The 24,195-nt window shown below is 43.9% G+C and overlaps 1 protein-coding gene across 9 annotated transcripts in view; it reads right to left on the reverse strand.

The window, feature by feature from the left end:
• HDAC4 (histone deacetylase 4) overlaps positions 1 to 24,195 on the reverse strand; it is a 1,367,213-nt gene that overhangs the window by 204,671 nt on the left and 1,138,347 nt on the right. For all 9 annotated transcript variants that reach the window (XM_078681413.1, XM_078681410.1, XM_078681417.1 and 6 more), the window contains 3 exons: positions 18,511 to 18,598; positions 9,323 to 9,442; positions 4,376 to 4,473 (listed from right to left, as the gene is read on the reverse strand). In XM_078681413.1, coding sequence (XP_078537539.1) covers positions 4,376 to 4,473; positions 9,323 to 9,442; positions 18,511 to 18,598 — 306 coding nt within the window. The remainder of the gene's footprint in view (positions 1 to 4,375; positions 4,474 to 9,322; positions 9,443 to 18,510; positions 18,599 to 24,195) is intronic.

The raw sequence follows: 24,195 nt of genomic DNA on the forward strand, positions 1-24,195 counted from the left end.
GATTGAGGGGGTTCACCTACGGCGGGACATTCTTAGACAAAGAAACTAAGGTGCATCAAGATTTGAAGAAAACATTATTGGCAATTCCTATTTGTCAACATAACTTCAAGTTTCTACAGTTTTTGCAGAGGCACAGGATGTATGAATACTACAGCACCAACCTTCTATCTATCACTGGTACACTTGTGCTTTACAAAGGTTGAGCAACCGGTAATTGATTTTCTACACACAAGGGGTGTGAGGTTGACAGTGTAACTCAACAATAACCTGATCATGGATCAATGCCCAAGTCACTTCTTGGAACATTTACAGATGCCTATCTTACTTCTACAAGACTTGGGATTTTTAATCAATCAAGACAAGTCAGAACAAACCCAAGACAGGCCATAACATTTTTGGGCTCTGTGGTGGAATCAACTTAGGCCATTTTGGAATTGCTGAATGGAACACTGACAAGCATAATGAAAGAGTTGGGGCAAACTTTTCTGAAGCCCAAGGTAATATTTGCACAATTACCATGCTTGGTGGGGCTCCTGGCATTGTTCATACATGCCATATACCAAGTACCTTTGCATTAAAAGATCCATGCAACATTTCAAAGCTTCTCATTTGAGAAGAAGACTTAGGTACTAAGAATTAGTGACCCTTATGACGGAAGACTGAGAGGAGATACAGTGGTGGCTTCAGCATATGAAAGTGTGGAATGGCAGGTTGATTTTTTGAACAATGCTGGACCTTGTCATGGAGTCAGATGTAAACAGATTGAGGGATCAAATGTAGGGATGTGTCTACCGGAGGAAGGTGGTCAGAAAAAATGATGTTTTATTTTTTAAACTCATTTTTATATTTAGAACTGCACAGTTATCACAGTGCATGTGGTCTCACAGAACCATAAATCATTGAGAAAAATGATAAAGGATTATCATGTATATCATACTACTATCTCAGCCAATCACAATGGTTCCAGGACGTGTCTATGTTTCCTGTCCTGGAATAGCATTATAACTCACATGTCTTCATGTTTAACATGCAATATAATTACCCATGAAATTGAGTTATGCATGAGAAGTACAACAATGAACAAAACAAAAAACATGGCAGCAACAGGCAGTCGGGTGTTAGTCCGTATGGAATCCCTCATCAGAGAAGTGGATCTAACTATACATCCAAGTCTATTTTCCCTAGTTTCTGGGGTAGACCTCTGCCACAGCTAAATATGGGGTCAACAGGAATCGAGGCATGGGTTATTGGTCTAGAACAGTCCCATGTGCCGACTCAGGTATGGAAGCTATCTATTCTACAAAAATGTCTCGCAGGTGCACATGTCACAGTCTTATATGGGTTCACTGGGCTTGTGTCTTCAAATCTACCACATTCAGTGTTGGTGCGGGCCATGTCCTGCCGTATGCACACTCCACATTTATAAACTTCACACAGTGTCAGTCAGACAGAAAAGGGGTTAAGTTAACACAAATTAACTGGCACTACTGGTAGGATCATTCGCAGTCAAATGCTGGACAAAGGATACAGCAAAATGTTTACCAACTAGGAAGATGGGCAACACCACCGAGGTACGTTACATATATCTTTTGGCAGGAACCCAATCAAGGCCATTTCCAGAGATGGTCAAAGACTCATGGTATTTTTGCCTAGACAATCATTGGCAGTGATAACAGAATACCTGCCAGGACATCAAAATACGCCAGCAGATTGGCAAATGAGACACTTTCAAGATGTCAGTGCATGGACATTACATCCAGAAATGTTTCAAGCTCTCATAGAGAGATAGGGTCTATTCCATATGGACCTATTTTACTCCAGACGGAGCAACCAACTCCCAAGACATTGCAGATCAGATATGGAAGGAGGAGTGCAAAATGGGTTCTACAACTATATACATTGGACGTTTTATCCCCATTTGCCATGATGGTGAGGTTAGCATTCCAAGCTACGTGGCAAGAAGCCAACTTGATCCTGATCACCCAGATTTGAAAAACACAATGTTGTCTCAATTCGTAAGGAAATTCCTATGATTCACCAACCAGTCTCCACAGCATTCTAATGAAAGTGCAGAGAGAGTATCACCGCTTGCTGACGGAGGAATCGCTGCAACTGTTGGCATGGAGGGATACGCGGAACATTGGATGATCTATGACCATTCAGAACAAACTGAGGATCTTATCAGGACAGGAAGACCTATCAAGGAGTACAAGTCGGCTTAGAGAGACTGAGCATGTTGGCGTGTGGAATGGGTTCTAGATCCCATGGCGTCTGACACTGTCCATGTCTAGAATTTTCTCACCACATTTTTGTAAACACTTCTGATCAGCCATTATATAAGGGCATGCTGATGGTGAGCCTGTTGGGGACTACCCATGGGTTGCAGATTGAGAGTGGTGAGGCTAACTCTGGGATGTCAATCAGCTATTGAATAAGTTACCTAAATGTACCCAAGGAGGAAATATCAAGTACGTTGGCTGTGCTTCATTGTTTGGTATCCTGCAACAGAGTCTCTCTTGGAAATACGGGCTCTGGATCTCACTGACAGGATGTTTACTTGGCATGATGTTACATTCTGAATTTTGAGGCGCACAAATACAAAAGTACTTTCCTACCTATCAAGGATTCCCATAAGCTGTGTTTAGCAAGAAAGCTGAAAGCATAAGAAGAGCGTGGAAAAGGAATTCAGACCTCTGGGGGTGAACCATTTGCTTATTAACATTACGAAGCCCTTCAAGGTAGTGTCTGTCCCCACCAAAGTGAGGTGGGTAAGTTGGGCAATGCAAAAGGCAGGGATTATTATCTCAAAATTTGAAGCACATTTGGCCAAGATAGCAATGGTGTGGAAATGTTGGGAGCTTGCCTGGAAGATAACATGAAGGCAGCTGACTGATCAAGCTGCAAACATTTCTATCTAAATCCAGTGGCATAGGTGGCTTCATTAGTGATAAGTAAAGCTTTAAGCTAGCATTATCCTGGCCTCCCGTTCTGACATAGATTATAAAATTTCCTTTCAAGTATGAAGAAAAGATTTCTGCTTAATTAAGGACAAAGAGGCAAGAATTATACTACCCAGCAGGCATATATCGGATGTAGATGATGCAACCTTATGAAGTTAAGGAATAATTGCTTGGTTGAGTATTTACGTATTCACAATGAAGACATTTTTATTGTCTTGCGGATATTTTTTTTACAGTCATTTGGTTGTGTAACAAAATCCTTGATGATTTTATTTTATGACTTTCATTGGACACCAGGGTTAATACAGAATATTTTTCGAAACCCCTGCGGAGCAGAAACAAGAATGAGAAAAGGCTATCAATGAGTGCTGAGGTTGCAGAAAAAAAGATGGAAGGACGGAACTTGAAGAATTACATATACTGTCATAGATTGTCATTTGATTTAAGGACTACATATTTTCCGTACTCTTCATGGGCAATGTGGTAACGTTTACAGTTATTATTGTGGCTGATGAACAAAAAAAGTAAAGGAGAAAAAGACTAATCTTCGCCTCAGTGCCTTTATTAAAAATGGACACTATTTTTCACATTTGCTAGGAAATTTTAAGTTCTACACCCGACAACCACAGGACTGTCAGAACGTAGCACAGAATAATCTGGAAAAGGTGGGGGGAGGGGTAACTAAAAAAAAAATCAATATTCCACTCTGCGAGACATGTCTGGAATAATAATAAACAAAAATAGCCATTCTACAAAAGTTAAAACAGAAGGGCAGGCTTCTAGTTTTGCATTCACAGGCACTCTCAATGAGCTGCAAAGGAATGCTTCTTCATGCTTATTAATGATGTAGGGCTATGTGTGATTCCTTGCGAATGGTGCTTTTGATCTCCAACTGATTTTTGGCATGGTAAAACTGGGGTCCTGTTAGGAAGAGCAACTGCTGCGTAACCTCAGCTTTGTCAACTAACCCAGAGATGTTTTTAGTGTCCGGAATTTTACTCCCTAGTAGAGGTGTTTAGTGAGGATCCCATTATGGAGCATTAACTGCCCAATGGGTATGTGGAGCAGGTCGGGGGAATAGGAAGGGGACAGCAGTGCTTAAGTGGGAAGAAAGATTAGATAGTAAAATACAGCTGAGTCTTCCTTAAAGGGGAGCAGATAAGGAGATGAAATAGGGATAATAAACTAAGAAAATAACCCAGCACTTCTCAATGAAGTTAACAGATCAAGTACTGAGGAATATGTTTTAGCAGACAGACGGGGAGATTTTTTTCCTTGGAGATGAAGTGAAAATGGAATTAAAATTTCACAACCGGTAGAGAATAAAACGGAGGATAAAGATTGAAAGAAAATACCACAGTTTAATGACGAAAATAGGGACAAATTGACATATGGTGAAGAAATGTGGTCCTTACCTGAAAGCAGTTAAATAGTCTGCATCTTCCATGGGAGGATCCAGACCACCAGTAAATGCCATGTTTACATTGAAGCCGACACCAGCACCGGTGCCAACCTGCAAATAAACAGAGTTGGTTTTAGGATGGCACAACCAGTAGCATTCTTCCCTCTTTCTGCCTTGGACGCTTGAGGCTTGAGGCTGCTCTAATTATGTAACAATAGCACTCTCCTTTCCACACTACACCTGGCTCTGAAGGAACAATCTTTCAATAGATCAGAATGACAGATCAGAGTGGCAACCATCTTCTTGCCTCTGCATTACACACCTGCTACAAAGCCATGCAGAATAAAAAAACAGACAGGGAAGCAAGAGCACTACATCACAGAAATAACTAGCATGTTATGTGTATCATCACTTGAATATTTTCACAAGTTTCAAAATGAGTCACAACAAGACGTGTTCACACCATTTCTACTATTTTCTGTATAAGAACTTTTTTTGTAAATAGGATGAAAAGCAGGTCCCATCGAACAGCAAGGGAGGGGCACCATTTACTGAAGGAAGAGAATCGAAACAAGCATTATGAAATGAGGAATTGATGGCTTCAGATATTTTGTAATCCAGCTGTAAATAACAAGTGTCACTGTGAGAAGTGTCTCTTTTTGCATGGTTAGCCCCCACTTTGTGCCTGGTTTTGATGTGGTTTCAATTGTATTGCACAGGGTCCCTGCCAACCAGGTCCCTTGTGTCAGTGCTTCTTCCCTAAAAACAAAAACCCAAATTGGTATTGCTAGCCCCCGTAAGCCCCTAGTAAATGGTACCCTAGGTACCTAGGATCTGGGAGCTGAAGAGGGCTGGGACTCCCCTCGCTGGGACCATGCCACTGCCCTTGCAGCTTGCATACCCCTGTGAGGGAGAAAACGACAAAGTCAGCATGACCCCCTACCTGGGTGCCAAACCAGCCACCACTGCCTGAAGGTATTGGTAAGTCACCCCTCTAGCAGGCCTCACAGCCCTAAGGCAGAGTGCACTATACCACTGGCAAGGGCATATCTGCAGCAGCATAGGAGGGGTGCTCACCTCTGCCAGCTCCACCCATAAGGTGTGAAAGGTGAGGTGAAGCACATCCTTCAGTTCCCGCCATATTGAAGATCGAGAGACTCCTCCAATCAGGGCTAGGTCTATGCCCGCCTCCCACAGGAGGGTGGCATAATAGAGAGTGCAGCCACCCCAGGTAAGGTGTCCATTAGCCTGCCACTCCCCAAAAACACCCCTAAAGTTGGTATTTAGGTGGCTCCCCCAGACCTGGAAACTAGATGTGCGACGACCTACGAACGACCTACGAAGAAAGAAAAAACGCCTGCAGAAGAAGCCTGAAGACAATAACTGCCTTGGTCCCAAGCCCTACAGGCCTGTCTGCCAGTGACCTCTGAAACCCCTGGAAGGACTGCTGCCTTCAATAAAGACTACAATCTCCCGTGGACAGCGGACCAGTCCAGAAGAAACCAACTGCAAAGACTTCTGGTCGAGGTGGATCCACGACTCGTGGCCACTCTGCACCTGACGCCAACGGCCCAGTCTCAGTGGCCCAACTGCACAGTGAAGTCACCCCGGCGACCAGGAATCCGAATCCAGCGTTGGACGGCCTCTCCTTACCCCCACGACGGTGCTTGAAGAGTGAATCTGAAGGGTTTTTAAAGAGAATTTTTTATCACTTGTCTATTTTTTCCAATTTATAAAAAATTGTGTTAGGGACTTGGTTAAGTCCCCTACTGTTTTCGAGACTTAAAAGTCTGTAAAGTAGTTAGGACTTAGAAATACTTAAGGCTATAATTAGGCTCCACGAAGGTAATTTTGCCCAGGTTAGGTGTGGTAGGGACGGAGCGTTGTCCTCTAGGTTTCCCGTTCTCAGAGGGGTAAGACAGGGTTGCGTTCTTGCGCCAACCCTGCTCTGCCTCTTTGTTAACAGTGTCATATTCCATCTTGACAACGTCAGGGACAATGACGCACCCTTGTTGGCAGGCAGGAGGGTTCTGGCTATTATGTTTGCAGATGATACCCTCCTGCTTTCCAAATCCCCGATGGGGATTCAACGGATACTAGATGGGTTTGGGGATTTCTGTAGGATACATGGTCTGGAGATTAATACAGAGAAAACCAAATTCATGATATTCAATCCCTCCCTTACAACTAGGCCCAACCCAACACTGGGTTCTGTAAGGCTGGAAAGGGTCAGAACGTTCCAGTATTTGGGGGTAACTTTACACGAGAACTTATCATGGGGTCCTCAGATAGTCAGATCCCGTTTAAAGTTGGCCCAAATGTCGGGGGCAATTCTGAAGGTCGCGAATACATCAACCTTTAAACCCATTAGTCCAGCCTTGGAGATGTACAAAACCCAAGCCAAAGCAGCCGCATCTTATGGTGGTGAGTTGTGGGGTCACAAAGCCGGGACAGATCTTGTCATGGTAGAAAATAACTTCCTCAGACGCCTTTTGGTTCTCCCCCAAAGTACACCCCTGTTACCTTTAAGATTAGATCTGGGGCTCCCTTCAATAGGGGATGAACTGGCACTAAAACCGCTGAGATTTTGGCACAGGCTCTGGTCCACTGGTGAACTTGCCCACTATAGGGAAGACCTTAAGCATGTTATGAACCTTAACCAGCGTGACAGAATCCCGTGGTTGGCTTACACCAAAAGAGAATTCAATCGCCTGGGTCTTCCTGAGTTGTGGGAGGTTCCCGAAAGCGGTTGCCAAATGGTGTCACGCAAAAGGCTCGTTGAAATATTCAAGGAGAAAAGTTTAGGCTCTCTAGTGTGCGCATCCAAAATCGGCACCCTAACTGAACAATTTCTGGACACCAAAAAGTCTTATTACTTTGAAGGTTTTATGGACATTATATTTCCTATCCTGGCAAGGAAACTGTTCATTCAATGGAGGCTAGGCACCCTGCCTCTCAATACTTTCACTTGCAAATGGACAGTGCGGGACGATAAAATCTGTCCTGGGTGTACTAAGAATGAAGAGGACGAAACACACATGTTTTTTTGCCCTGCCTACACTAGACCAAGGAAATACTGGCTAGTGCCATTGTGTAGGAATTTGGGCATTAGAAACTATTTACACTCATACAGAATTCTGAAGACCAGTACCCTGCCCCATATAGTTTTTGCAGTTGCTAAGTTTTTAACGGCCATGTTGCAGATAAGGGGAAAAATACTAAAAGATTGATTTTCTGTAAAAAGTGTTACGAACTGTAATGAAATAGATTTAATTACCTCTTAATGCACAGATCCTACAGGGAAATGTACTAGTTGTGAAATGCACCCTGCATGTTTTTATTGTGTTTTTCATGTGTTTTTAAATGTTTTAATGAATCTTTTATGGTCTCAAATGGCCAAAATAAAGAATTTTTGGATTGGAAATACTTAAGAGTTTTTAAACCTCTATTAAGACCCCACTTTAAACACTATGATTGATAATAAGAGAGGGAGGGGGGTGGATGAGGCACCTCCACTAGGGCGGAGGAGCGTCACCCCACTGCTTTCTCATAGTGCGAGAAGCAGAAACATAAAATGGTAAAACTACCACTTTATGATTCTGTTTCTCACACTGAGAGAAAGCAGAAGGGTTTGGTTGGGGGCGGGCAGGTGGGAGGGTCTGCTCTAGGGCAGGGGAGGAGTGGCTTGCCTTCGCACTCTGCCTTTTCTCCATGTAGGCTGCATGCAGCCTGCATGGAGAAAATGGCCTCCCCATAGGCGCCCGGCTGGGCGCCGTCCCGACCAATCACAGCGCTGCCATTGCAGTGTTGTGATTGGCTTAGGGGAGGGGAGGGAGGGTGCCTGCTTCCTGCTGGAAAGCAGGACCAGACCAAGCAGTGAAGACGCGGGACCCGGGAAAGGTAAGTAAAAAATTTTTTTTGAATTATTCATACCCACCACTCCTCGCGTGACTCCCGCCCCCCCACCCTCGCAACCACTCGCCCGTCCCCGCACCCACTCCACCCGTGAGCCATCCTGGTCACGACTGCTGATACTGCAGGGACCAGCCAGGAGCTCAACCAGGTCCCTATGCACATTTTAAACTTTCACAAATTGAAGATTTGTGCAAAGTATGGAAACTTGCCATGGGTCCTAACTAAACCACCCCCAAAAAAGATCATCTCCAACAGTTGCTGGCAGATGACAAGGCACTGGCAAACAGAACTACCTCCAACTGGGAAGAAGAGGAGGGGGGTAGGACCCTGACTCCATCACTACCCACTCAGGTAGCAACATCTCTCGTGGAAGTGACCCCACTCCGGTAGCAACACCTCTCGTGGAAGTGACCCCAGTGGTCTCCCAGATGAAGCAAGCAAAGTAGTTCTTCAGAAACTGGCCAAGAGGATAGCTCTAGAAGCTAAACTCCTAGCATTAGAAAAAGAAAGAGCTGAGATCGGCCTCGGATGCATCTCTGGGGGCAGCAAAAGAATAAATAGAAAGGTAGATTTATTGACTTCAAAATCCCCCAAATGAATGGTCCCTCAATATTTTGAGAAAGATGATATCATTAAGTGGTTCATTGCATTTGAGAGAGCCTGTCTTATTCGGAAAGTTCACAGGGAGCTGTGGAGTGCTATCCTGTGGGAAATCTTCTCAGAAAAGTGTAGGCAAAGGCTCCTGATACTTAATGCATCTTATGACCTCATGAAGGGTACCCTGATTGAGGGGTTTGTATTCAGCTCTGAGGAGTATAGGATCAGATTCAGAAATAATTGAGTCCTTGTGAAAATTCTAAAGGCTTTATCAAGACAGTCTGAAAATCCAATGAAAAGGTCAATACACTGAAGCCAGATCACTGGCAAGGTACTTAGGCAAAGTTTTTCACTGTTCCAGCAAACACGGAAAATTGATCATTTATGCATATTAATAAATTCAAAAATTCACAAAAAATATGCAAAGATCTGACCCAAACCTACTTACCTCATCAGGAGCGCCGCTGCCTGGGAAGAAGTTGCCATCATCGTAGCGGTGGAGTGAAATGTACAGCACACTGGAGTCACCATAGAAGGCCTGTTGGGTGCCATTCCCATGATGAACATCCTATGGGCAGAGGGAGCAAAACATTAGTCTTTCCCTGACTCTAAAGAGGCAGTCTGACATTAAAAGGCATAACTACATTTTATGGTCTTTAAAATGACTGAATAAATTTCTATTTAAAGTGCCTTATTTATGGTACAGAATGCAGCCAAAATCCTTTTTATCTATAGAAGGGTTTAACACAGACAGCACCTGAGCAAGTTTAATTCAACTATACGCATAGCCAGCATAGCATAGACCAGAGCAGTGAAAATACAGTTCACATTCAGAAAACAGGTTTGAGTAGGCAGAGATGGCAGCAAAGCAAATTATCTACATGTCAAGATCAGGTGCAGCATCAGCGATGATAGCAGCAGTGCACAATTGCTTTCCATTCTTTTCCACTACGAGTGATATTTTATATCATCACACGTGCCCATACACCTAAAGAAGTAAACTCCACTGCCAGCACCAGTGGGCCAATACTATACTTTGTCGATGTCTTTCTTCTTTCCACTCTTTCAGTATTTTCTCTTCATCCGTGTGTATTTAAACAACGGAAGTTGTAGTACAACCGCATTTTGTGGTACATAAAGTTCTTGCTGCAAAATGCAATTCACAAACCCATGGGTGGAACTCTCCACCTATCCTCTCTTTTCCATGGGGAGATGTGCATACATGTAAGCTTAATACTTAGCAGTAAATGTAGGAAGGATAAGGGGGGGGGGGGAGTGGCTGGAAAATGGGGGATACTTCCTACAATATATAGCAGGGGTTTAGGGAGGAGTAAGAAGTAGTTTACGAGGGACATGCAATACAATGACCCACCCACAAAGAGTAAGACCACTGCTGTTCACAAGCTACCCTTTTAAAGTTACTACAGACCAAATGTCATAAAATAGTTGTAAAATGTACTCCAAACCAGCCTTGGAGAAAGTCTGGCACCATCCATGGCCACTCACAGGTACAGCAATGCACTTCAATAGACAATAGGAAGCTATGCTAAAATAATTAAGTTATTTTGACTTTTAAAATAGTCACATAATTGCGTTTAGTGTTTAACATTTAAATGTAAATGTATTATGTATTTTTAAAATAAAAAAACATTAAAAAAACGTAAAGCTTTCAAACATAACTTACTTAAATTTACTAGATGGCAATTAAATGTTAAAATGCTAGTGAGGGCGAGGCTGTGTTCACTTTAACAAATAATATTCAGAAATTAATATATTTCAGCTATTTAATTATTTAATGAACATTTCATTTGACGAGTTAATCTGCTGTAACATTTCATTTTATCAGTTCTAGATCAAAAATAATGATTCTAATTTACATTTTTATTTTATATTGAATTAATGTTTATATTTTTCAAGAATTAATAAAGTTTATTTATGTGTGTAATTTACCGTAAGGAGATTGCCATTTTGGTGATGATCTTGCCTGTAACTTTTCAGTTAGTAAGAACTTTACACAAAATCAGTCTTAGATGTCTTCACCCCCTTGTTGAAGTGGGTGTGGAAATGCAAGTCTATACCAAGGTGTAAAGTAACACTGAATTGCTGAATGAGTAAAAAAAGTATGGATCTATGCCTAAGTGCAAAAGTAGATTTACACGCAAGTAAATCTACACGTGTAAATTTACCTTCAAGTTACATTAATTCAAAGCCAATAGTACCTATAATGTGAGCCAATAAGAAGCACATTTTCCTTTGTTGTGCTTTAAAATTAAAAAGGATTTCCATTCATGTTCGAAGTTCGCGTGCCTGCTAGTAAGCACTGTTTGATTACATTTATATGCAATGATTATTTTTACTTCAGTTACAATTTTTATTTCAAATATGTGGTTTTACATTTAGGCAGCATGTTATCTTATTTGTATGGCATAAGCGTTCAATACTTTACATTTTTTTTTTAATGTAACAATCTTACCAGCTTGACAAGAACTGGCAAAGGCAATTAGGTCTGGCCTTGTTTCTATATATTTCTCTCTTGGCAAGAAGATGTTTTCACTTTTTACTCATTCATTTTGTTTCATATCAACCTCATAATACATGAATAGTCCCCCTCTGAACTTCCCCCTTTAAACGGAGATGTGCAAACTTCCTGCTATGAGGTGATTCTAGAGCTGTGAATAACAAGTACAGTGCAGCCAGCAAGAGGGAGCGCTTCCTTAACACAAACAAGTTACAGTATTGAAAGCAGGTATGCAAGATTTCCCATATTAATATAAACAAATACAAGATATGTAAAAACGTCAGCCACAAACAGTACTGGTATGGCAAAGTCTACATGACTTCATCATGCATCTAACCCTTAGTGTGTGGGCAGCAGGCATTGCAGCTTTCCTGATGGAAAAGTTACTTAACTTCTGTAACGCCTTATCTGGTAGACACATGATCTAGCCACAGACTCCTTACCTTGGAAGGCCCCCCGAGCGCCAGACTGGATCATGAAGATTTTTCTTTGATCAATATCCTTGAGCACCGGTCGGCTCTGGTGACGTTGTCCGCACCATCTCTGCCGTTCTGACGTCTGCGTCACCTATAAATAGGTGCCACCTCAGCACTCTGAAGTCAGTTACTTCCATGACTTTGCACGCCAGAAGCGCGGAGTCATCAAGTGCACTGACACTGGTGTGTTTTGAACAACTAGGGCCCTGAAAGGGCACAGCCGTGATCCTAAAAACCTGTCCAAAGTGCGGGGTGGGCCAGTAAGGAATCAGCAGCTAGATCATATCTCTACCAGATAAGGCATTACTGAAGGTAAGAACTTGTCCATCTGATAGAGACATCTAGCTGCAGTTTCCTTACCTTTGAATAGATACCAAGGCAATATAATCCCCGGAGGAGGGACTGTGGACAAGTTTAGACCAGGAATTCCTACAGGACAGAATGGGCAAAAAGGCCGTCCCTGCGGACTTGACTGTCCAGGCAATAGTGCTTGCTGAAGGTATGCAGATGCCTACATTGCAGCCTGCCAAATGTCAAGGACTGGAACTCCACATTGTAATGTTGTGGTAGCAGCCTTAGCCCTGGTAGAATGAGCCCTTAAGCCATCTGAAGGCTGCTTTTTGGCCGAACCGTGGCAGATATCAATGCAAAGGACGACTCCACAAGAGTTTTTTTATTGCACGGCACAACCCTTCTTCATTCCCACATAGAGTTGGTCGTCCATCCGGAACTCTTTTGTGCGGTCAAGGTAGAATGACAATGCTCTTTTTAGTTCCAGACGGTGGAGTTGCTCCTCTTCTTTAGAGCAGTGCAGAGGAGCATAGAAAGTGGGCAAGGGGACAGATTGCCCCATATTAGAATGGTGTTACAACTTTTGGTAAGAAAGGCCCTGGTGCGAAGCACCAACTTATTAGTGAAAATGGTCAGGTAAGGAGGCTTAGATGACAGAGCCTGCAATTCGCTCAGCCTCCTGGCATAAGTTATTGTCACTAGAAAGGATGCTTTGATGGTAAGCAGCTGGAGGGGGCAGTTGTGCAAGGATTCGAATGGAGCACAAATTAGGAAACTTAGAACCAAATTAAGGTTCCACTGAGGCATGACGAAAGGGGTAAGTGGAAACCTATGTACAAGCCCTGCTGGGCGACAGTCACAATATACAGAAGGACTTGAGAGAGGGAAGCAGAAAGAGGATCAATAGATCTTTCTGTACAATATTTTACAAATTTGTGCCACCGGCAGGAATACATGGACAGAGGGACGCTGGGCTGCCAAAATAACGTGCTCTCCATGCCACTGGAATCAAGCTATCCTGGCTGATGAGGGCTGAAAGCCCAAAAACGGTCCTAGGATGCTTGTTTCCAGTCCAGGGAGGACCTGGCTTGGCAGTTCGGGCTGGACTGTTCCCATGGGGTACAGGGTCATGACTGATTTGCATATGGCTGTGTTCAAACTAGAATGGCTTGGTGAGCATAAAAACGATGGATTTAGGCCCAGATCACTGTACTGGGGTGAATGTATGACATTGTTCTGCATTCTGTCCATCAACTGTTGTTTTTGCCTTTGCCAAAATAACATTACAGAATTTGGGAGGGAGATCGAATGCTGTCAACTGCTGGTGCTCAAACTCAACGCAAGGTGGCGCAGACTCGACAGGTTGGGGTGGAGGACCCTTCCCTGCTGCTGCAAAAGAAAATCCTCCCGAAAGGGCAGCACGAAACCCATCTGAATTCGTGGTTTTTCCCCCGATTGATCAGCCTCGGTTGGTGGAACTGATGAATCGTGTGAAGTCCGGTTCACCTAATGATTGCTGCCCCCCTTACGTCCTACTGGACATTTTCTCAGCACTCCCGCTAGGCATACTCCCCCTCTTGAATGAGTCCCTAGCACAGGGAAGAGTCCCCATCTCGTTCAAAAATGCAACGTTGGTCCCGTTAATTAAAAAACCGGGTGCCGAACCGGCTAATCTCTCTAATTACCGGCCCATATCCCTTCATCCTTTTGGAGCAAAGGTCTTGGAAGCCCATGTGGCTAGCTGCATCTCCAATGTTATTGAAACCTCGGATTATCTGGAGCCCAACCAAGCCGGCTTCCGCCTGGCGCACTCAACCGAAGCCGTGATCCTCGCAGTTCTGGACACTATGAGGTCCAATGCAGACAGGGGTATACATCAGGACTTGGTGCTTCTCGACCTGTCGGCAGCGTTCGACACGGTGGATCAGACCATCTTATTACACCGTGTCGAACAGGCTGGTCTGCGAGGCTCGGCTCTCGGTTGGGTGAAATCATTCCTGAGCAATCGGACCCAGGCAGTTAAACTTGGGAACTTTACCGCGCCTAAATTATCTACCACCTGTGGTGTCCCGCAAGGATCGTCATTGTCCCCCCTCCTGTTCAATCTATATCTCAAACCCCTTCTACATTCTCTAAAGAACAGGAGGGTAACGATCTACAACTATGCGGACGACCTGCAGCTAATTTTCCCATTAGACTCTACTGACTCCACCGTGGAATTCCAGGCGACCATGCTGCACATTCAACAGTGGATGGAGCTGAACCATCTAAAACTCAATCCTGGGAAGACCGAGCTGGTACTCCCTGGCAATAGTTCGAACGGCTGGGGTTCCCCACTACTGGCCGTCAACAATGGGATCTCCTCCCTCCCCCTCTCTCTCGGTGAAAAGCCTCGGGATCACCATTAACTCTGATCTCTCTTTGAAAGGCCAGGTGGGAGCTGTGATCTCTTCCAGCTTCCATCAATTGCGCAAGATCAGAAAAATTGCCCATCTACTTACTCACTCAGCGCTCATTCAAGTGGTACTCGCCCTGGTCCTGTCTCGATTAGACTTTTCTAATTCTATTTACTTAGGCCTCCCCCTGTTCTTGTCTAAACGCTTGCAAATAGTGCAAAACCAAGCGGCCAGATTGATCTTCAAGAACCGCGGTGGTAGCTCGGCGAAACCATTGCTGGCCACTCTCCACTGGCTACCCATAGCCCAACGGGTAATATTTAAAGTGGGATGTCTGGCCTTTAAGGCTCTTCACGGGAAAAGTCACATTTTCATCAACAACCTAATCGTCAAGCATGAGCCTACCCTCAATCTTCGTTCTGCCCATCTGTCCCTTCTTACCCTACCCTCCTTCAAACGGAAGCGTCAAGGCGGGTGTCGATTTGCTTTTCTTGCCCCAAAGGTGTGGAACTCTTTCCCCCTGTCGCCCAGGAAATGTACCAATCTCATGCAGTTCCGGGGAGCCTTGAAGACCTGGCTATTCAAGCAAGCTTCGGGATAGGTTAACTGCTTTCCATCTTTCCTCACTGCCAGCGCCATGAAACCCCTGGGTGCCTGTGCGCTTAAAAAGTTCAGCATAACATAACATAACATAACATAACATGATCGGAGGATCGATGCTCAGTTGGAGAAGCTCGGGATATCAGACTCTCCATGCCCAGTACGGCGCACAAGAATGACTTGGGCCCGGTCGCTATTGATCTTCTTGAGCACTCTGAATAGGAGTGCTATTGGCAGAAAGGTGTACAGAAGGCCTGAGCTCCACTCGAGGCTAAAAGCTTCACAGCGCGGGTGCTGCCTTCGAAACTCCAGCACGAAAAACTGCTGACACTGCGTGTTCTCAGCAGGGGAGAACATATCTAACCAAGGTTCTCCCCACTGGTAAAAGAGACTTTGCGCCACCTCTGGATGGAGATGCCTTTCGTCACCAGCTATACATCGACAGCAGCGTTTGTCCGCCCTGGCATTCAGAGAACCTGCCAGGTGTTGAACCATCAAGGAAATGCCCTGCTATTCCAGCCTCGTCCAGAGACGCAGGTCCTTTTGGCAAAGGGTCCATGGCTCCACCCTGCTCTGTTTGTTGCAGTACTAATGGCAGTGGTGTTGTCTGTAAACACTTGAACCAGCTTTCCCTTGCCTAAAGGAAGAAAGGCTTTCAATGCCAAGCGAATCGCTCAGAGTTCAAGCAGTTGATGTAGATTCTGGAGTCCTCTGATCTCCACCTCTCCCAGGTGGCTGCCCCATCCCAGGAGTGACACTTCTTCACTAATTGGAGAGGAGTCAGCCTCTGGCCAATCGCAGTCTGTTAGCCACCAGTGCAGGTCCTGTGCAGTTCTCTCTGAAATCTGGGCCATGTCGGTGAGATTCCCACTGGAATTTCAAGTCCTTCTGCAGAGCCCACATATGCTATCTGGCATGTGTCACTAGCAGAATGCAGGAGGCCATGAGGCCCAGTAGCCTTAGAGTCCTTCTCACAGAAATCCAGGATAGAGGTAGGAAAATGGTATCATAGCCTGAATATCCTGGACTTGCTGTAAGGGAGGATAGGCCCGAAACTGCACCGTATCCAGAACCGCTCCAATGAAAAGGAGCGTCTGAGAGCTAGTCAGTTGTAACTTTGGCACGTTGATAGAGGTCCCCAGTGAATGCAGAAGGCTCGCCATAGTCTCGAGGTGGGAGATGGCAGCCTGGGGTGAATTCGCCTTCAACAGCACACCTGATCTGCACAGATGAGCCACAAAAATACCCATCACCTTGGTGAACATCCGAGGGGCGCTGGCAAGGCCAAAGGGGAGCATGGTGAACTGAAAGTGCTCGTGGCCTACCGTAACCCGCAGGTAGCGCCAATGGTCAGAGAGGACGGGAATGTGAAAACAGGCATCCTGCAAGTTTAACGCTACCATCCAGTCTCCTGCGTCCAGGGCAGACAAGCCCTAACCTAGTGTGAGCATCTTGAACTTTTCCTTTTTGTGAGGATGCGGTTGAGGTCTAGGATTGAACTCAGGCACTTTTCCTTCTTTCGGACCAGAAAGTAGCAGGAATAGCAATGACAGCCTACTTCTGGAACCGGAATCCTCTCTATGGCTTCCTTGGCCAAGACAGTCATGACTTCCTCTTGAACCAAAGCCAGGTGGTTCTCTGTCAGCCAGTTGTAAGCTGGAGGCATGGAGGGAGGGGTAGTGTTGAAGAGGAGGGAGTAGCACCCTTGGGACTATCTGAAGACTCACCTGTCCGCCGTGATGTTTTGCCGGTGCTGGAGGTGATGGCTGATACTGCCACCAACTGGCAACCATGATCTAGAAGGGCTGGACTAGGAGGGTTTGGAGGCTGAGGGAACATGGGGGGTGGTGGACTAACCCGACCTCTGTTCGCCTGACCCACAGTTACAGAACGAGCAGCACCTTTGGCCATGCAGAGGTTGCTGAACTTGTGCTGCCTTGTGATTGGGGTATGGCCCGCATGCCGGAAAGCCCTTTCCGTAGCCACGCAAAGGGACAAAAAGAAGCGCCACTGAGACGCTCAAGTACTTGGCCGTAGCCTGTGAGTCCTTAAAGCGCTCCAAGCCATGTCTGCTTTGTCTCCGAAACATGGGTGCCATCAAAGGGCATGTTCATGAGGGAAATCTGGACGAAACCGAAGTTCTCAGTCAGGCAATGCGGAGAACAACAGTCTATGACATCGCTTTGCCCAGAGAGTTGGTAGTGTCAAGCCCACAACGAATAGCAAACTTTGCCGCACCTCTACCGTCTGATACTGCTTGGGAGAGGATGGCCCCCCGCCTCCTCTGGGACCTGTGGCAGCATTTGCGCAACCGTTTCCCACAGTGAGAATAATGGGCCAATAGGCATGTGGTGTCCACTAACTGCAATGCAAGGCTAGCAGAATAAAAGATTTTCTTACCCCAGTTATCCAGCATCTTTGATTCCCTTTTTGGGGGTGCGTAAGGGAACACGCCTTGTGAGGTAGAGGCTTGGACCACCAAGTTCCGGGGGCAGGGCAACTGGTGAGGAAATTCGGGTCTGTCGGTCCAAGGCGATGGCGGCAGTCGATTGTACTATTTACAGGAGCCACTGTGCTGGGCTTGGTCCAGGTTCCCAGAAGGACATTAGTCAAAGCCTAAATGAAATGCATGAGGGGTTGTGAGGTAGCCTACCTCAGAGGTGTAAGTCAATGCCCAAGTTTCCAATCTACATCTTTAAGCACTTACCAACAGAACTCATGTCTGGCAAAGTTAAATCTCTCGCCTACATATCTCACCTCTATCCAAATTTTGAATAAGGTAACTAGAAATGACTTCAGTACTACGTTTCCATCACTACACTTTACTGCTATAAGGTGGGGGTTCTTTTTTTGATGTTGCAGGTTTATATAGCACAAACGTGGCCCATGGACATTAGAGCACTTTACATGAGCATCAGATTACACTACACAAGGTCAGATTAAGTTATTTAGGCAGGGGAAGACTAAGTGAAACTGGGAAAGTAGGTTTGAATCTCCTATGTATCTGGGCAAATCAAAGTCGGCAGCCCATGGCTATTAGGTCACATTGTCTCCTACGGTTAGCATAGAAACCAGAGACTTGGCTCTGATCATGACCTCTAGTTAAAGGGACTTACCTTCTTATAATGAGAGTAGAGCATACGGAGCTGACTTCAAACACGGATATGTCAGTAACACTCGCTGCCAGAACTGTGACTGTTGATCTGATTCACTGTTCTACAAGAGGTAAAGCAATGGCTTTCAAAGCTTCTACAATGTTCGACATTAACAGTAGTTGGATTTCTAGATCATGCTTTGAGACTAGGCTTTTTTTTTTGCTGTTTTGGATTTCTTCGAGTCTCCTGTAGATACTCACCCAGTCAACGATGAGGATCTTCGTCACATTCATTCGCTGCTGGAGAAGCTTGGCTGCAATGGCAACTGAGTTAAAGTAGCAAAATCCCCTGGAATCACCAAGTAGCAGAGAGAGGGAGAAAGAGCGAACATGTGTTAGAGGTTTGCTGCCTCCTGACAGACTCAGTGCATGAAAAATGCAGGAAAGATTTTATTACCCCCATACCCAGTCACAGTATATCCTGGGCACCAACTCCTCCCAATACGATCTTGTCAACTTTTAGCTTAACATTGTGTCAGTCTGGCCTGTATCTAGATTAGTAGTTTCATTGGTTAAACAAGGTCAAGTTAATAGGTAAAGGGTAAAGCCAAAGAATGGTAAAATAAATTAAATGCAATTAAAACACAGGTCTCTCAATTCCCTCACCACACAGAAAACCCCCTTGGTCAGGATCGACACTGCACATCACCATGAAAATAACTTTTCCTATGAAGCTCAGATGTTTCATACAGGTTTTCAACCTCCACATCTATTGATACAGAAATGTAAAATCAAAGAAACAAACAGCCAAGATTACAAAAGATACCGGATGGCACAGGAATGAGTCAAGATGACTAAGTGATCCAATCGGAGTTAATTATGGTAGACATGGTACAATTTCTGAATAAATATCCACGTTAAGTTATGTAATCATTGCAGGAGAATATAACTCAGCACAATGAATCCTCAGATGAGCTTAGCATTTATACTCTCATTATCAGGTTCTATAAGCCATCATATTTCTTGCACATTCATAGTTTCTTCAATGAGTTTTGACACAATCTTCTGTACTTCCGGATAATGGGTTTGGAAGTTTACAATGATTCTGCCAATTTGAAAAATATAGTGTAATTTGTTCAGGCATCCCCCATGTGGACATTATACCTTCAGACAGGGTCATCAACTGTATGGCAAACATCAAGTAAAATGGAGGCCCTGGAAGTGTCTAGCCGAGCATATACTTGCTGTAACACTCAAATCCTTGTAAAGCAAAGCTCTGGTGCATTTTCAAAAACCTGTTCCTTTTTCTGAAACTGTAGGGGAGACCTGCTGGTCACCACACATACACTATGTAAAAACTATCTTAAGTATGGAGGCAATCGGGCATCACATCTCCTGAATAAAGTGTCCCAAGGTGCCAAAATGGAATTTTGTAACACTTGTGAATTTTCACTTTTGTGTGGATGAGACTTGCAGTTTAAAATTACTGTCCCAGTAGGGTCGTCCTCCTGGAAAGGCTAATAAGAAATTCAGCATTATCTGCAGGGCACTGCTAACAGCCGATAGAAGGGCCTCAGCAATACTTTGTGTCAAAAAACAACATAATACAGATGCTCCGTAGTAAAAACAACCAATCTTGAATTTTGTTTAAAGCATGATTAGTTCAACAACTTCTGTTTCTTACTCCTTTTGAAGCCGAGAGTTGCAGCCTAGTTTGTTCACTGTTACAAAACATGAATATCATATCTGTGACAATAGGTAAGCTTGTCCCTCATACATCAATGAGTTAACACCCAACCCTTTTATTCAAAATACTGTGCACATTTTTCTGCCCCTCTCACTTTGTCCTTCCAAGATCACACTCTTTAATGGAATAGTGTTGTGAAATATATGTTGATAATATGTTCATCTGTAAGAGTGTCCTTCATTTGCATTGCTAGTTTTCCGCTTCTCTAATGTTCTAAATACCTGGCATCGCTCCCTGACTCAATATGGTATGTAACTAGTCTAGTCCAGGAATTTGGAAAGACATGCAATTTATAAGTCAAAAGGTCAAGAAGAAAAGAGGACTTTTGTCAGCAGGCTAGGATCTATTCACAGTACTTCAGTTTGCTTCCAGGAAGTGTTGACAACTAGATTTCCATTATTAAGTGATCAATCGGTGTTTTTAGGTCTCGCGCCTAGCGTTGCAGTGCGCAACACTGCACGAGACATTTAGTAAGGGAACAATGGTGTTTCAGAGACTGACATAGGAATCGCACACGCTTGTGCGTGTGCTTTTTCTTTAGTGCCACGAAATTGGGCTTTGCGTGTATGTTTTTCACTAAGACGGCACGCAATAGGCCAAAGGAGGGCGCATTGCTCCGTCCATGGCCTATTGGTGTCTATTACGCGCAGCGCCGGCCATGTGGTTTCAATTATCGTGCCCAGACACGGGGCGATAATTGAAACCACATGGCTCGCGCGCACCGCTCACGGGATTGTTCATTTTTGGATCCATTTCTCAGGGAAGCAACTAAATGAAAGACCCGCTGACGTCTTGATGGGTCTTCCTATTTTGTAATGTAGTCAGGACTCGTGTGTCGCCCTTACGTTGTGATGTCCACATGCAATTTTACATTCTGATTAAAGTTTTGAAAATATATTTTTTAAAAGCTGTGGGTATTGCTAGTGTCTTTTTCCAACTTGAAAGTAAAATGCATCAAACTATCACAACATTCAATGAAATGTAGTGAAGAGACTTTGTAGTAAATATATGTTATACTTTGAGTTCTATACATGTTCCCGTAGTAGCATCTGCTGGAGCTCCTTTATAGGCTTCTAAAAGTCCTTTCTTTTCCCTGCTGTCCACTGAGTCTCCTCCATGTGCTAGAGTCGGAGGGGAGGATAGAAGTTTAAGCCCAGGATGGCGGTTTTCAGGATGCATTGGCATTAATCAGCTAGCGCTTCCACCAGGGGTCTGTTAGTCGTCCAAGTTAGTGCTTGCTTAAATGATTCTTGCACCCTTGATATGGTGTGCTAATTGCTCTGAGTCCACTGGCCTTGTGGCAACTGATGGTCTAGCGTGTCCTCTGTAGACGATGTTGGAATTCTCTCAGGCTGAGCAAGAAACACTGCACACTCCTGTTCAGCATAAAGCGCTAACCAGAAGGGAACATCCAAGGATTCTCTTGATGGAAAGAGCATTTTCAAGGTCGAGGTAAGCCTCGAGGCTGGTCTCTTCTTTGTGTGTGCATCTTTGTTTCTATGTGTGTCTCTGTCTCTGTGTGTGCGTCTCTATACGCGTGTCAGTCTCTGTTTGCATGTCTGTCTGTGTGTCTCTGTGTGTATGTTTCTCTGTGCGTGTCTGTATCTCTGTGTGCATTTGTGTGTGTTTGTCTCTATGTGTGTAGCGGTGCATGTGTCTCTCTGTATATTTGTATCTGTGTATATGTCTGCTGTTAGCCTCACTGGCAATGTAAACATGGCATGGGAAGGTCCGCGAGTTGCCAATAAAGGCCTGCTGGTCCGATAGTAATCCGCGGACTGTACTAGAAGTAGCTCTGGTATAGTCCATTTAAACACAATAACTGTTGTATTATTCCTAGATCTACAGATAAACATCATCTTACAACCCAACACAATGCAGGAACAAACAAAAGACAAAATTACTAATATGTTGTATTACCTTTCCTTACTGCATTGCGTTGCGCTTACTTAAAACAAATACAAAAATGCATCTAACCTGTTCACTAAATAATGTAATATAATTATGCTTACGTTTGCATGCACACGATATGCTAAATTACAGATACACATGCACATATAAAGGCATTTTCACATATTGCCTTTTATAATGCTAATTGTATGTTACTACCCTACCCTACCGTAGTCAGTTAGTAGCATTTAAATCAATAATTATTTATTATAAAGTCGCATTATTAAGACATCTTAATTGTACAAATAACAATCTATTTAAGGTGCCTACTCTATGAAAAGCATACGTGTTTGAAGCTATTTTTTTACAATGTGTTTACACACCTCTTTTTAGCGTATTCAGATAAGTTTTTATTAAAACTAACAAATGCTCTTTCACACGCAATATAATTCACTTTTGCATATCCCCTTCATGTTTACCTAAAACATTTACGCATCCTTTGCAAACAGCCACATATTTCACACTATCTCTAGACATTCCAGGCCCCACATACCGTGACCTTTTATTACTCCTACAAGATAACTAACTTTTTTTGCCTTGTACTGTATTTAAAAACAGAGAGGCAACATATCCGCACCTGTGGGAGCAAGGTCAGTAATGGGTTAAAAACAACTGTAATCGTAAGGTTAAGCACAACCCCCTGCAGCGGATGCCTTAGCCCATTTAGCTACCAAACTATCTGTCAGTGTGTATATATCGGTTTGTCTGTGTACATCTGTGTGTCTCAGTCTGTGTGTGTGTCTCAGTCTCTATGTATACGCCTCTGTCTCAGTGTGTGCGTTTCTGTGTCTGTGTGCATATCTCTGTCAGCGTGTATTTTTTGCTGTGTGCGCATTACTGTATCTGTGTGTGCATCTCTATGTGCGTGTTTCTGTCTCTCGGTGCACATCTCTGTCTCTGTGTGCGTGTATCTGCGTGTTTTTTTCTGTGTGTACGTCTCTATCTCTGTGTGTGCATTTGTCTCTGTAATTACGTCTCTTCCTGTGTGTGCATCTTTGTTTCTAGGAGTGCCTCTGTGTGTGCATCGCTATACGTGTGTCAGTCTCTATGTGTGCGTGTCTGTCTGTGCGTCTTTGTGTGTATGTTTCTATGGTGCGTGTCTGTCTCTCTGTGTGCATTTGTGTGTGTTTGTCTCTATGTCTGTATCGGTGCATGTGACTCTCTGTATGTTTGTCTCTGTGTACATGTCTACTCTTAGCCTCACTGGCAATGTAAACATGGCATGGGAACGCTATAATACACATACTTACTCCACAGATACGTACAAACCTGCCATTCCCCAACACATACAGTACACAAACCAGCAAACATATACAGCTAAATATAAACAATGCCAAATTCTTTAACTCTAACTAATGCGAGACCTGTTGCATTGCAAATGCTTTTTTATTTTTTATTCAGTCAATATTTTTCAAACTTTCTTTTTCAAATTTTAGAAGTGATCCTCTCCACTGCAAAAGGGGTGGTTTATGTGGAGTTAGGTATATCTAAAATACACAATAGTGCCTGTCCCACTAAACTTTTGGGATCTACATGGTCTAATCCAAGGGCAGTACTAAATTAAGCTATATTACGTGATACGACAATCCATTTGTAAGCCTTACAAATCTCCTAAATTAGCTAGAGGAATATTATATGATGGTCTGGTGTGCTGTAAGAAAGGCATAAACATATTCAATGTATTCAAAAGAACACACTGTACTACTGAAAGATAAAAGCAACTCTGGAAGGAAGACGCTTACAAGCACAAACAATGCCAGAATGGTATCTTTTGAAAGTAATAAATACCTGGACCCAGAACTTATTAATGAGGTTATATTATTCTCCGCACTCTCTTCCTGTTTACACCAGTTAAAAGCCAAAACACTGGATGACAAAATGGATATGATGAAGTATCAATAGAAACAACATTTTATTTATCAATCGACACAGCCAGGGGCTGCCCACAAAAACATACCAAAATATGGGGCAAATAGTGGGAATATTATGGGTTGAGATTCACATCGACAATTGACTAATGTGCTATTGTATACTTACACACGGCCTTAAAAATACGATTTCTTTGGAGAGCTAAGGCTGTTGATACGATATGAACTGAATTCTGTTTGCCACTAGAGATCAGCACCAGTGTCTGATGCTGGTCAGGCAAGGGGAAGTGCGGTGACATTGGTTGCTTGCCTCTTCGCCTCCTGAGATTTATCCACTGGAAAGATGAGCCCTCTCTGAGGGCCTATATGGTCAAATTAGAT

The sequence above is a fragment of the Lissotriton helveticus genome, chromosome 3_1, assembly GCF_964261635.1.
Source record: "Lissotriton helveticus chromosome 3_1, aLisHel1.1, whole genome shotgun sequence".
Lineage (NCBI taxonomy): Eukaryota > Metazoa > Chordata > Amphibia > Caudata > Salamandridae > Lissotriton > Lissotriton helveticus.